The sequence below is a fragment of the Loxodonta africana genome, chromosome X, assembly GCF_030014295.1.
Source record: "Loxodonta africana isolate mLoxAfr1 chromosome X, mLoxAfr1.hap2, whole genome shotgun sequence".
Lineage (NCBI taxonomy): Eukaryota > Metazoa > Chordata > Mammalia > Proboscidea > Elephantidae > Loxodonta > Loxodonta africana.
Genome location: NC_087369.1, coordinates 78,304,167 through 78,318,894, shown reverse-complemented (window position 1 = coordinate 78,318,894; position 14,728 = coordinate 78,304,167). Strand labels below are relative to the sequence as shown.

The 14,728-nt window shown below is 51.2% G+C and overlaps 1 protein-coding gene across 1 annotated transcript in view; it reads right to left on the bottom strand.

Moving 5' to 3' along the window:
* NALF2 (NALCN channel auxiliary factor 2) overlaps positions 1-12,269 on the bottom strand; it is a 41,990-nt gene extending 29,721 nt beyond the window's left edge. Inside the window, exon 1 of the mRNA XM_003412686.2 lies at positions 11,415-12,269. Coding sequence (XP_003412734.2) covers positions 11,415-12,269 — 855 coding nt within the window. The remainder of the gene's footprint in view (positions 1-11,414) is intronic.
* Between the last annotated feature and the right edge of the window lie 2,459 nt (positions 12,270-14,728).

Sequence of the window (14,728 nt, the reverse complement as noted above, 5' to 3'; positions counted from 1 at the left end):
GTGAACACTGCTTTGCTTCTTCCAAACACACCGGTTTCTATCTAGAGCCTGGGGCTCACTATTCTTGCTCTAATCTATGGCAATTAGTGAAGGGAGGGCTACTGTCCTAGTAGAAAGATCTTCTTGCCTTAGGTCATGAGTTATCCTGATCCAGGTATGTCTTAACATCAAGGGGCTTCTCCAGAAGCTTTGCCCTGGAAGACTCCAGTGCTACAGTTCATTTCTTTAGAAAGGTCACAAGGTAGCTGTGCGCTCCACCTAATTAATTGTTCCTTCTCCCCATCTTACTCCATAAGTGCTCTTAATCATGAAGCCTTTGCTCCAGCCAGATGAGGAGTTAGTCAAAGCTGTGTTCAGATTCTAGCTCTGCTACTAACTAGATGTGTCACCTTGGGTAAATTGCCTACATGGAGGCAGGGAGTGGGCCACTAATGTGCTATGTGACTGTCGGCAAAGTACTTTCCTTCACTGGGCCTCAATTTGGATACAGATAGTCCCCAGGGAGGAGCAGAGCCCTGGTGGCACAATGGTTAAGAGCTCGGCTGCTAACCAAAGGGTTGGCAGTGTGAATGCACCAGCTGCTCCTTGGAAACCCTATGAGACAGTTCTACTCCATCCTATAGGGTCACTAGAGTTGGAACCAACTCGATGGCAATGGGTTTGGTTTTTGGTTTTAGGGAAGGAGCATGTATGGTGGGAAGACAGGTTCAAACATCTTTAAACTCAAACAGTCCTTTGGTCAAATTCCAGGTCTGCTCATACCAGATATGAAACCTCAGGGAAGTTACTTAACTTCTCTGATCCACACTTTCCTCATCGGCAAAATGGAGATAATAAGCGTAACTATCCTTACATTTCTGTAAATGATGTCTGTAAAGCAACTAGCACAAAGTTTTACATTTAGTATAATTATATTAGTACATATTGGGTAGTATCATTTTCTCCTGGCATTCAAATCCCTGGATTTCAACTGGATTCAAATCCCAGCTCCAACTCTTACTAGCTGGATGGCCTTCAGCTAGTCACTTAACCTCTCTGAGGCTGTCTTCTCCTCTGTAAAATGGGGATAAATATAAATGCCCCTCAGAACGTAGATGTAAGAATCAATCAAGATTGATGTATGCAAAGGAGCCCTGCTGGCACAGTGGTTAAGTGCTTGGCTACTAATCAAAAGCTCGGCAGTTGGAACTCACCAACCATTCCATGGGAGAAAGATGTGGCAGTCTGCTTCCGTAAAGATGTACAGCCTTGGAAACCCTGTGGGGCACTTCTACTCTGTCCTACAGGGTCACTATGAGTCAGAATTGACTTGACGGCAATTTTTTTTGTTATTATGTAAAGTGCCTGAGATAGTTCCTTTCTTTCTCATTTCCTCCTTTCAGCTCTACGATTTAAAGAAATGGAAAAAAAAATCTTCCATAGATGTGATCAGAAAAGGGCTAATATCATTAAAACATTTAATAGAGTAAACAAACAAACAAAAAAAAACCCACAGGACATGAACAGACAATTCATAAAACAGGCAATACAAATGGCTTATAAACAAGAAAAAAATGTTTGACTTAAGGAATGCAAATTAAAAGCCAGTGCTATGCCATTTTTCAACTACCAAATTAGTAAAGCATTAAAAATATGATAATACCCAATGCTAGAAAGGCGTGGTAAGATAGGCAGCCTTACACTTTTGGTGAAGGTATAAACTAGAATAATCCTTCTGGAAAGAAAGTCGGTAATATGTATCAAGAGCCTTAAAATGGTTAATACCCTTTGATTCTATAAATGTAGTTCCAAAAGTTCATCCTGCAGAATAATGTTTATACTCCCATTTGTATGTTAACAAAGGAAAAGAAAAGTCATTCTGTGTGTAAATGTTTATGCAAGCCCAGAGAAGGGGTGGAAAGATATCTACCAAATTGCTAACATCAACATTGGTGACCTGAGGGCAGGGAAGGGTATAGAGAGATTATTAATGTTTTCTTTATAAACCTCTCTCTTGTTAGATTTGGTACAATGAGCATGCATTATTTTGAGATTTTAAAAACTCAGGAAAAGGAACAACAATGTTAACAATCCAGATATACTCCTGATGAAAGAAAAGAAATTGGAACAATCTGAGCAAGATTTAAAAATAGGCATGCCAAGAAGTCTCAGTGATAACATCCATAAAACAGCATAAAATGATGGGCAAAAATAACCAGAATGGAAACAAAAACTTGTAGATCTATAAAGACCCAAAAAGAAAACCTGAAAATGAACAGCAGATTACAAAACTCAATAGAAGAGCTGTGGCGGCTGTGAGAAAGCAACACTCAGACCCTCTGCAGGGAGCATAACTGATCAACAGCCCAGTAGATGCCCTTAGGGACCCACCATAGTGTTTGAATCACACAGGGCACTAATGTAGGTCCATTCCTGCAAGACTCAGGATGCCTTTAATGGGTGACTTTGGATCAAAGACTCACCATGGTCTGGCCAAAACTTTTTTGGGACTGAGCCGCCATCAGAGACTCTTCCTACCCAACCCTCCTTCCTTCATTCTCTCTTTACAAGCTTATACCTTCATCACTGTTTGAAGTCTCTCTCCATCTTCTTCTGCTCCCTTTTCTTTTTCTTTCACAGATATTTTCCCCAACAAATCCCTTGTTTATTTTTTTTTTAAAAAAGAAACCTCAGTAAAGTAGAAAAATAAGGAAAAAATTAATTATAGTCTTGTGATGGAATATTGTACGTTCATTAAGAATGATGTTTATGAATATCTAATTACATGGCAATATACTCAGTGTAACAGTAAGTTAAAAAGAGCAGGATAAAAAACTATGGTTTCAACTAAGTAAAAGTATATAGTCACAGAAAACCGTATTAGAAGAAAATACACTATAACCTTAAGAGTGTCTCTGGGACTTTTTTTCTTGTTATATTTCTATTTTCCAACATTTCTCAAAGACTTTTTTTTTTTTGGTAATTGGAAAAAAAGTATTTTAAAAAGATTCCAAGTCTATAATAATTCTGATGGATTAACTTGGTTGGAAGTTTTAGTTGAGCTCAATACTAGACAGACATCCTTACCTTTCATAGATCAGCAAGTCAGCCATGCTGTCTGCTTAAAACCAAAGGCAGGAAACAATGGGAATGCCCACAACCACCAATCTTTCTCCTCCAAAACAGGACCTGGTGGGTTAGCACTTTATTCCACCCCCAAGAGAAGCCTAAACAGTCCAGGGACGGGGCTGGCCTAAACCCTGGCATGAGAGTTGGGCCTCCAAACCCCAGGCCAGGCATCAGCAGGCTCTGGAGCAACAAGGTCTAACTGCATTTGTTTTCTCTTCCAGCTGTACCAACAGATGCCAGGCCAGGCTAAGGTATGCACTAGGCCTCCTGCCCAGGTTGATCCTTCCTTTTATGCTCATTGGGCTGATTGGGGCTGAATATATAACCGATATACCTAACCTCTAGACTGGAGGAAGAAGGCAAGAGGAGGCCAGCTCCTCCCATTTCCTTTGTAGAAGCCTGCAGATAAAAAAAAAAAAAAGGAGGGAGCAAATACCTGTTTCTATCCTAGGAAGATACTGATGGTTGTCACTGGGTCTCAAGGGCAAGAGACCGGGATGTTGAACAAAGAGGACATTGGTAGGTGCCCACTTTGGGTCTAAGCCACTCCAGGTACCCCCTACAAGTTGGCAATAGACTCTGCTGGACCTCCCCTCCAGTCAGTCCAGTCTCTCACGCCAGTATTGCCTCTGATAGCTGGAGGAGATTATTAACATTTTCTTTATACATCTGTGCAGTGGGGAAAGAACACAGGCTCTGAAATCAGACAGACCTGAGCCTGAATCCCAGCTCCCCTTTTAGCTATGTGGCCTGGGCAGTCACTTCCCTTTGCTAAGCCTCAGTTGCCTCATCTGTAAAATGGGGATAAAAATAGTACCCCCTCCTAGAATAACTGTTAGGACATATATAAAGCCCCTGTCTTCTCCCAGGCACTCAAAAGCTTGCAGTTTTGTTCTCCCTTTCCCTTTCTTCTTGGAGACAGCCTGCCTTGTCTTCTGGCCTGGAGACTTGTGGCTCAGCCTCCAGCTTTTCTCCAGAATCCATTCGAGTTGGTGCTTCAGCCCTTGGCAGTCCCTGTCGCTCTGCAGTAACTCCTTCTCTCCCTAGAACTAGCCTCAGCTAGCCCCACTAAGTACCTACTTGCCTCAGGTCTCAAACATTCAGGCTTTTCTAAACCCCCTCTTATGCCCAGGGAGAAATGCTGGTTCAACATCCCTGGCCACCTGTACTCACTCTGGTCTCTGTGCCTGTAACCACAAGAACACAAACGTACCCATTTCCCAAAGAACTACAAGGCCAGCATTGGAGAACGGTGCTTTTGGGGGCCCAGATCTGTCCAGACTCTCCAGAAGCCATGGCTGCACATGGCTTTTCAGCAAGTACCCTCCTGCACTGCTGGTCTAGGTGGCTGGGGCCCAACCTCAGAGCCAGCTGCAAGGACGGGCTGGGGGAGAGTTGGGGGCAGCAGCTGTGCTTTCTTGGAACTGCAGCTGGATTCTGCGTGTGGCTGAGAAATAAGATGAGGATGGCATGTTTGTGCAGACAGCTGGTAAAGAGCCTAGGGGGGCAGGAGCACAAAAGAACTGCCCTCAGGGAGTTTTTCTAGGGAAAACTATCCCCTAGCCTGAGGTGTTGGCCTACATCCCCACCCACACACAGAAGTATGGATGTATCCTTCCCCTGAGGTGCTGAGTCCTGGGGAGGGTACCCACACGCACCCACTGGCTTAGAAGCACCCTCTCATGCTTGTGCTCTGTTCAGAGATTCTTGACTCTCCTTTCAACTTACCCGCCCACTGTCTCCCCTTCCCTCCCACTGTCTCTCACTATCAACTCCCACATCCACATTGTTCAGTAGACTCTTCCAGCCAGACTATGATGTTAGGTGGGAGGCTGCTAGGCTCCCTTCCTCCACCTAAGTCCCCCCACCTCCACCTTCAGGAGATACCAGTGTAGCCTTCCTGGAAGTTCCTGTTGCTATGGTGACTATAGTAGTCAGGTACCAGCCTATGGAAAGGATGAGAAGTAGCCATGAAGAAGACTGGGGGATGTGTGTCTGTGAGTGTGTGTCTAGGTGTCTGAATATGTGTGCATGCACACATACACATGTCCACTCTGAGGGTGGAGGAGAGAAAGGAGAGAGGAGAAAGAGGGCACAGACAGGAAGAAGGGGAGAAAATGGGACAGGAGAAGTGATGACCAGAAGATAAAAAGGGGGCAAGAGGCAGTATGGGGAATAATGGAGGTAAGTGTGAGTAGGGTGTGAGGGATGTGAGGTGAGGAGGTATGGAGGTATTGAGGGAATAAGGTGCAGTGCCAGGGGGATAAAGGGAAAGGAGGCAGAGAGGGATGTGGGATATGGGGTAAGGGGTGTGAGGCGAGAGGTGGGAGGTGAGGAGAGTGGAGTGGGACGTGAGATGGGGGTGTCCAACTGTTAGAAGCAGGGTGGGGAGTGGGTAGGCGTGGGAAGGGAGAGTGAAACGAATAGGATAAAAGTGGGGAAGAGTGTGGGGTAAGGGCCGGGGGTGTGGGCTGAGAAGTGGGAAGAAGGGAGTGAAGTAAGAGGAAAAGGTGTGGGCTGTCAGAAGAGAGGGGGTGTGAGGAATAGGGAGAGAAGCTAGGGCAAACAGGAATTAGGAGTGGGAATAAGGGCAGAGATAGGTGAAAGAGTGTGTGTAGTATGGGGAAAGGAGTCGGTAAGGGGTAGGGTGGATTACTCAATAAGCAAAGTAAGCACAGGCTTACTTGTGCTTACTTACAAATCTGTGGTGAACAATTTCACATGGATTTCACCACGCCACTTCAAAGTGAAACCCATGTGATACTGTTCACTACAGATTAGTAAGTAAGCACAAGTAAGCCCCTTACCTTGCTTACTGAATCATCAGCCCCTGTCAGGGACTGTAAATTTGAAAAGAGACTTTGATTCTGTAAGAAGGTGCTGTGGGGTTGGGAGAGAGACAAATACCAGCAATACCTAGAAGCAGAATCCTTGATGTGGTGAAAAATGTGAAATTGTTCACTACAGATTAGTAAGCACAAGTAAGCCACTGCTTACCTTGCTTATTGGATAATCTGCCCCAGGGTGAGAGGTAGAATATGGATGATAGTGGGATGAGAAGGAAGTGGAGTGGGAGGGGGAGAAGTAAATTGGGAGGGGTTAGTTGTCTGAGGGAGAGGCAGTGAGACGTGGAGAGTGGGGTGATGTTTCAAGATGGGAGGGAGAAGGACCTGGGGTGAGATGTGGGAAAGGGGAATGGGAGAGATATGGGAACGGAATAAAGATTGGAAAGGATGAGCAGAAAAGGCCAAGAGGGGTGTTTGGGTGAAAAGTGAAGAGGCGAGGAAGTGGAGTGGGGGGGAGTGGGGCGTGTGGTAAGAAAAGGTAAGGTTTGGAAAAGGAGGGAGTATGGAAAGTAGGGTAAGGGTTTGGGGTAGGAGGAGGTTTGGGTGTGGGTTGGGCAAAGAGTAGTACCAGACCTAGGATAAGAGTTGAATGTGGGTGGAGGTAGCTGCTGAGAAAGGTGGGGGTTGGAAGGAGTGTAGCTTAGGGGTAAGGATTAGAGAGTGAGATGTAGAATGTGGTCTAGGGTGATCAGTAGAAGACTGGGAATGTTATGGGGTTGCTGGTATGTGGACGAGGGCTGTTGCGTGTGGGCTAAAATTTGGGAGGAATATAAGGGTAAGAGTGAGGGCAGGGTTGAGTCAGGTTTGGGGTGAGGGAGTTAGGAGTGGTGTGAATAGCATGAGGACATTTTCCTACTTCCATGTTTCATTCACTATATCCTCTGTCCCTGCTTCAGGATCTCTCATTCCTTCCCCTTACCAGGGCCCTGTCCTCACATTCCTTGGTGATGAGGAGATGAACTTCTGTGGATCTAAAGGCCCCTCCTCTAGGGGAGCCATGCCATGGTTCCCAGGAGCCATCTATTTACTGCCTCCTCCACCCCTAAACAGGGGCCAGGGCACCTTCTCTGGCTACAAAGATCTTGGGTCAGGAAGGCTGTCCACAGGGCACTGCTCCTTGCCTTTGAGCCTGGGTGACAACAGGGCCACTGGCCAACTTGGGGCTCCTGCCCTATGCCCCGTGTCCTGAGCGCCTTGCTCTCAGCACCTCTCATACCCAGCTTCAGCCGAGGAGTCCTGCTTGGCAGGAAAGCTGTGGCAGGTGGGAGGAGAGAGGAAGGCAGTGAGGCAGAAACAGCTGCCAACCTGAGTGGAGGAAGAGCAGGGCCCCAGCGTGTACGGGCAGACGGCAAGGCGCTGGTTCTGGCATAGTGCAGAGCGCCCCCTCCAGTGTGTGGGTGTTAGGCCCAACCTTACCCAGCCTTCCCCATCCAATACTGCTGTTCAGGAAGCAGGCTCTGTTTACAGGACTAAACTCTGGGCTGAAACAGACCTCAAGGGCCACTTGGTTCAACTCCTCCTTTAATCTGGTATTAGAGTCACCTATACAGCATTTCTCCCAGGGGTCGGTCCATATCAGCCCAGTTATTTCCTGGAAACAGAAGCACACCTCCTCCTAAGGCAGTCTTCTCCCTCTCTGGAAGAAGGGACAGGAAATAAGTGTTAACTGAGCACCTCTGAGGTGCCAGACCTAGGTGCTGTGCAGACATCTCATTAATAATGACCTCAAAGAGATGTTGCAATGCATTAGCCCCATTTTACAGATGAGAAAAATGAGGCTCAGAAAGTTGGAGTTCTAGCTCAAGGTCACACAGGTAATAAATAAAAGACCTGGGTTTGAACTCAAGATTTTCTGACTCTGAAGTCCCTCTGGTGCCAAGCAGGACATACCTCTTGTTTTTCAACATGACAGCTCTTCTGAGGTCTGAATTCAGAGATCACATCCTCCCAAGACTCCTCTTATTCATATAAAAGAGCCCCTGTTCCTTCAACTATCTCTCCTGTGAAGTGGGTTGCAGCCTCCTCCCCAACCTCGTCAGCGTGAGACCCAGAACCACGACAAAATAGAGTAGAATTATCATATCCCTCCTGAGTATTAACCTCTATTGATGAGACCCTATGCTGAAAGGAGAGTTGAGAACTGTCCTTCCCTTGGGCCTCTATCCTTTCTTGGATTAAGAGCTGTGAGAGAAGAGGTCAAAGTTTTGTTCCCATCTCCACCACTCTCCCCAGTCTGAATGTTCTGAATTTAGTGCAGGAAAGAGGCAGAAGTGAGGGTAAGAGGCAATCAGAAGCAAGGCTGGGGCATGGCAGGTTGGGAGGATGAAGAGCTGTGGGGGAGAAACCCCAATGGTCCAGCAGTAATCCTAAGAAGGGCTAGGAGGGCCACAGCGGGGGTAGGGCTTGGGAGTGTCCACCGGGCAATAAGGGAGGAGGGGGGCATGAACCCAGGGGTTGGGAGAGGCCAGGGTGGGGATGGGCATTGGTTCTGCCTAAGTTAACATTGCCCTGCTGTGTGAGAGGAAGTCAGTCGCACATTAAGAAAATGTTGCAGCTGGTACTAAATTGGGAGGTGTCACAGGCAGCAGTGAGGACAGGTATGATTCGTAGGGTCCTGTGTGGCCCAAAACAGGCGCAGACATTGCAAAGGAAGAGAAGAATTTCTGGGGCTGCCCAGAAAGGATGTGACTGAGGCACTTAGGACAGGTGCCTGGGAGGAAGAGGTCACCTGGCCCTGGAGCAGAGGCACTAGCCTAGGTTTCCAGAAGTACAGGAAGCCTCCTCATCCTGGCCTGTGGCTGTGGACTCTCCACCCAGTAGAATCTCTGAGGATGGGCTTCATCTCCAAAGGGTCCCACTTGGGGCAGAGGCTGGACAGAAGGGCTTGGAGCCCAGAGGCAGGCTCAGGTCTGGATGAAGAAGGCAACAAGGCCTGGGAGGGAGGTGAGGTGAGGGGCTGAAGAGAGAAGGGGCTGCAGGACAGAGGAGAGCAGGACTGTCTTTTTCCCATAGTGGCCTTTAATACAGCTGGATTTGAGAGCCCTGTAGGTCTGGGCCTCAGTTGAGGGAGAGGACACAGGAAGAGCAGTGGGAAAGCCAGGAAGAGAGCTGTGGAGTTGGTACTCCCCTTCTCCTGGCACAGCAGACAGCAAGAGAGGAGTTCTCTTGAGAGAGACTAGGAGACAAAGGGGAGGAGGGAGGGCCCTGGCCATTGAGAATTTGATGTGGGGCCATGGCAAAAGCACGGGCTTAGCACCAGAACACATGGGTTTGAGTGCTGGCACTACTGCTCATGAGCTGAATGACCTTGGTACAAATTGTCTGACCCTTCCCGCACATCAGTTTCCTCATCTGTAAAATGGGGGTAATGGCGCTGTCTGGGGCAGTTGTCATCTCAAAATGTATATGAAAGGGGTTGAAAACCATGAAACATTTCATCAATTTCAGGTGTTATTTTATTATTACAAAATACTATCAACCACCTCTTCTTATTTGAATCTCACAAGACCCAGGATGTGGGCACAGCAAGATTTATGAATGGGGAAAGAAAAGCATAGAGAAGTGAAGTGACTTGCCCAAGGTCACACCGCTAACAAGTAGTAGAGGTGAAAAGGACTCCTGACTCTGAGAGATCCTTTGTCTTTCTCCTACATCAAACTGCTTGGTAAAAACAGTCAACGTGAAGGATTATTATTTAGTGGGGGATCAGAGCTTAGAGCTGAACATAACATGAAGCAAACCCTGCGGGAAAGTTGTGGTGTGATCTCATTCATCTAGGTGACTGAGAAAAAAACCCAGTCAGGGCCATGGAGTCAGAGGGAGGGTCATAAAAGACAGGCATCCTTTGTTCCATCTACTAGTGGACTATGTCTCTCTGCTCTTACTGGGTGTATATGTCTGGGACTGACATCGAGAGTGTGTACCTCTATATGACAAACTGTGTCTTTCTTCATGTGACAGTACTTCTGTCTGCATGTCTGTGACACCATGAGGAGGTGTACATATGTGTGACAGGGTGTCTGCCTCTATGGCACTGTTTGTGGGTGTGATGACCTCTTTGTGTGTGACTTTGCCCGGGGGGGGGGTGGTGTATGGCAATGTGTGTGTGTGTCTGTTTGTACACCTTTAAGAAATGGAATATCTCATTTGGTAGTGTGAGTGAGGCAGTGAGTCAGCTGAGGCTGAGGGAGGCGGGAGGGAGACTGGTAGGTTACGAGAACAGGAAAAGGAGAAGGGAAAGTGAAGTCAGGAGCAAGGAGCTACCCTTTCTCTCCCCAACCTCCTGCCCCAAATCCCTAGGAGCTCACCAAGAGCATGGAGGCCCTACAGAAGCCCACAGAGGTTGTGCTGGATAGGAAGAGACATTTTCTGCCCCTCCCCAAAGCTTTGGATGGAGACGAGCTAGGCTTGGAGGCAACTGTCTCCCTCTCCAATTCTTAGCCCCAAGCTCGAGGCTGTGTAAGGCCACTGGTCTCCTTGTCACTTGACCCTTTGACCTTGCTGTTCCCTTTCCTGCCAAAGGCAGGCCACATGGCTCGGCTGGGCAAACAGGGCAGTAGCACCACATCCCACATTACCCCAGCCCCCATCCACCTACTGTCCAGAATGACCCTGCTGAGGGTCAGGAAGTTTCTTAACACTCAGCTCTGCCCTAGGAAGGCCATTCTGCAGCTGCCTCTCTTTTGGATGTCCCCAGCAGCCAGAAGCCCAGCCTTTCTTCCAGTGCCATCCCAGGGCACTGGGAAGGCACTGGGGAGGGAGATTTGTGATGTACCCTTTAACGGCCTTCCCACAGGCCACTGTGCTCTAGCCCCAGCTTCTTCTGGCAGGGGAGAGGAGCCAGCAGGTTCCCTCCTTGGGAAGAGACAGGCACTCTTGGGCTCCACCTGCCTGGGCTCTGGCCAGTCAATCTCAGGTTGTATAAGGTCAACAGTGTGGTGTTCCCCACCACCAGGAACACCCCTCCTCTCACCCCTCACTGGCAGGAGCCAACGCAGTGAGTGCTAGTTTGCCAAATATTCTCTCCCCCATTGGCCTTCCTCCTGCACCAGCCAGTCCCCTGGCCCCTACAGGGCTCTCAATTCCAGTCCAGAAAAAGAAGGGGGCACAACTGGCTGAGAATGGAGGCTGAAGGAACTCAATCCCTCTTTCCACCCCTTTGCCAGCCCCGGCCCTGTGACCCCTCCCACCTTACATGTGGAGGCAGGGCGTCAGGAAGCCCCAGCTGTAAGGTGCCCAAACCCGGAATTAATAGAAGTTGGTCAGGTGGTTACCTGACCTGAATCCCTGAGGCCCCTTTTGTGGGGAGGGTCCCAGGGTGGCACTCATAGAGCTGCACGAAGAACCGCGGGGGTGGGGGGATGGGCTGGTAGGGGGAGAAACCACCTTTTTTCTCCCAGTCCCATTGTCACTACTGCCGCCGCTGAGGCAGTCGCTCTGGTCGCGGACGCCAGTTCTTACCTTACAACCTTTCGTGCAGGACCGAATTGAGTACTCTTCTGCTTGTAAGTATTTATGCAACACGAGGTCAAACTCATCATATTTTTCCTGAGCATGTCGGTCCAGCCGCTGGTATGCCTCGATACAGTTGCTACATGCCTCCCAGGCCCCAGAGCCCGGACTGGCCACCATGGCCAGCAGGTCCCCCAGCAGAGCGTCCAGGCTGCAGTCCAGGCTGTCAGGGCGATCCATGCCCAACAGCAAGTCCCAGACAGTGTAGGTGTCGCAAAAGGAGAGAGTGAAGTTCCGAAAGTGGCCTTTGAGCAAGTTTTTTTGGGCGGAAGGGAACTCGGCCGGGGCACGAGGAGAGCCGGGGGGCCGCAGAGGAGGGGCTGGAGTAGTCGGTTCGAAAAGTCTCTGCAAAGATTGCAATTTGGCGCAAGCTGCGTCCAGCCCCATGGGCTCGGAGACGCCGCCGCAGTCCGGCCCGCTGCCGGCGGCGGGGGCGGCTTTGGTCAGGTTGCTGTATCTGGGGCCGCAGGTACCCAGGGGCGGGATGGGCTCGCCAGGCGGCGACGGCAAAGGCAGCACAGCGCTGGGAGGCACAGGCTCCTGCTCACCGCTAGCCCCCCAAGGCGGCCGCATGGCGCTGCTCAGCTCCCTGGCCCGGGGCCGGGCCCCCGCGCACAGCCACAAATGGTCAGCGAGCAGCACGATGAAGAAGAGCAGGGACGCTAGGGACAGTCGCCATCGCTGCGCCCGTTCGGAGTCGGCGCAAGGTTTGTCGCTCTGCCTGGGAGCCCAGCAGCAGCAGCAGCAGCAAATAGTCAGCGCAGCGGCGTCTTTCCCGGGCCACATCCAAGCGCCCCTGAACATATTTCAGGGGGATCCGGGCTGGAGTGGGGAGGCAGGCGCGAGGCCGGACGGTTTTCTCCGGCGGGCGGGATGCGCGCCGCTCCGCGCTCCTCGGCGCCGTCCAGGCTCTACCTCGGGGGCCGCATGGTGATGCAGGCCGGCCCGTCCGGGGTCCCGCTCAGGCCGGAGTCGCTGGGTGCCCTCGTCCGGTCCCCTCGCCCCTCCTGCGCTCCCTTGCTTGCAGCCCGGGCGCTGCCGCCCCGCCCGCTAGGCGCTGCCCGGCGTCCCAGCGGGGGGCGGTGCGGGGCACTGGGGCGGTGGCGGCTGCGGTGCAGCACTCCTCATAGTGTCTGGCCCCTCAGCTCCTGTCGGCTCCTCGCCACTCCACTCCGCGCCGGCGGCTGCCGGGCTTGCACTCTGCTCCCGCCGTCTCGGCTCAGCGCTGCTCTGCGCCCCCTCAGCGCCGCGGTGCCGGCTCGGCCTCCGCGCTCCGCTCCGCTCGCTAGCTTCGCGCCGCTCCTCTCCAGCCGGTCCGCCCGCCTGCTGCGCGCTCCGTGTTGCTCCCTGCCTATCTCGCGCCCTCCTAGGCCAGTCAGCCTGTCCGCCGCCCAGCTCCTAGGGCTTCGCTCGCGCTCCGGCCGTGCGTTGGGCCAGTCCCGGGCAGGCTCAGCTCCCTCGCCGCGCCGGCTGCTCCCGGAGTTCCGGCTCAGGGGGGCCACCTGGCTCCCGGCGGCGCCACAGGCGCCGGACGCGTACGCCGGGCTTTACTTAGTGCGCCTCTCGCTTCCGCTTCTCTTTCACACTGCTGTTACAGCCGCCAAGCTGCACGGCCCGGTGGCTCCTGCTGGCCATGCCCGCTCAGTCTGTCGCCATCTTCCGCTGTGCGGAGAACACCTTGAGCCCGTGTGTGAGTGTATTTGAGGGAGAGCGGGGCGGAGAAACAGGCACAGAGAGGAGGAGGGAGCCGGACTGGGGCCCCAACTGCGCCTGCGCCTCAGGACTCCCCCCCCCGCCCCCCCGCACCCCCGCAGCCTGTGCTGTTTGGGGATGTTTTCGGTCCACCCCCAACTCCATTCACTTCAGCGCCTCCGTTCATTCGCCTGCTCCCCGCGTGCACACGCCACACGCTGAGTTCCAGGCCTCTGCGCTCCTCCTCCCCCGCCAGCCCAGGCGCCAGCCTGCCTCCTGAGAGCTGCCCCTCACTCCCGCCAAGGGCTAGGGGACTTATAAGGCTGATTCTAGGAGGCAGGAGGCAGCTCCGTAGAGTCTCGCTGCATCCCTGAGTCGCCTCCCCCGTCCCTGTGACTAGGAGACGCTGGAGCCGGCTGCCGATCGGACCAGTCCCTTGTCCCCAACTCTACTGTCTCCTTCACTGTCCTGCCCGAGGCTAAGGCGGCTCCTGGTGCTGAAGGACAGCTCCCGCTGAGCTGCGGTAGAGCACTGAGCGTGGAGAGTGCCCTGGAGGGTGCAAGCCTGGGGGCTAAGATGGGTAGTAGTGGTGGCGTGTTGTTCCTGCCCTTAGATTTCCAGTAGCCCCCCCAACTCCTTCCCGCCGTCCTAGCTTCCTGGCTCCCCCTACAGGCTGCTGAGAATAGCTGAGCGAGAGTTGGTGAAGCTGCACCGCCAGGATGGAACCATGTGCTTGGGGCCCTCACAGTCATATGGCACTAGGAACTCAGACGTACAAACACCCTGCCGCGCCACTAACCTTGTTTGGACTCCTCCAAATTTAAAACTGGTCTAGTTGTCTACTTCCTTTCTTCACTCCCTCTCACTTCCAGTAACTGCCACATTACAATCTTTAATCAATCATTGCCAACAAGGATTTGTTAATACTAAGAATAATGACGATAACAGAAAATAGCCTTTATTGCTTGCCTAGGCACATGCATTATCTCATTTAACCTTCACAACAATCTCATGAGATAGATATTACTGTTATCTCTATTTACATATGAGGAAGCTGAGGTTTAGAATGGTTTAGCTGTCTAAGGTCACACAACTAGTCACCTGTGAAGCCAGGATAGAAACACAGGCAGCCTTGCTCTAGAGCTTTCTTAACTTTCCTGTAAAGCCCTGGAGAAATAGAAGGGTGGAAGACATAGTCCTGCCTTACAGGAAATCACAGTCTATATGAAGAGACAAGACATATAGGTTAATGGGAAGAGTTGTGGACTGAGGACTGGGTTCTGGTAATAGTTCTACCATTGAACATGTTGTGAACTCTTGAGAGAGGCCTTTGCCTCTCTGAGTCTTGGTTTTTTCCTGGGTTTCATGAGGAGTTGCTGAGGGTTAAATGAGATGGTTGGAAATCACTAACACTACTCAGAGGTGGAGCGCGGGTGGTGCGTGAAAGGTTTCTGGAAAAGGGAGAATTTGAACTGATTCCTAAAGAAATGACACGTTTGGGTAAGAGGAATATAGGTGAAAAGTTTCAGGGATGGAGAGGAGCCTTGCATGTTTGTGAAACCTCGAGTGTG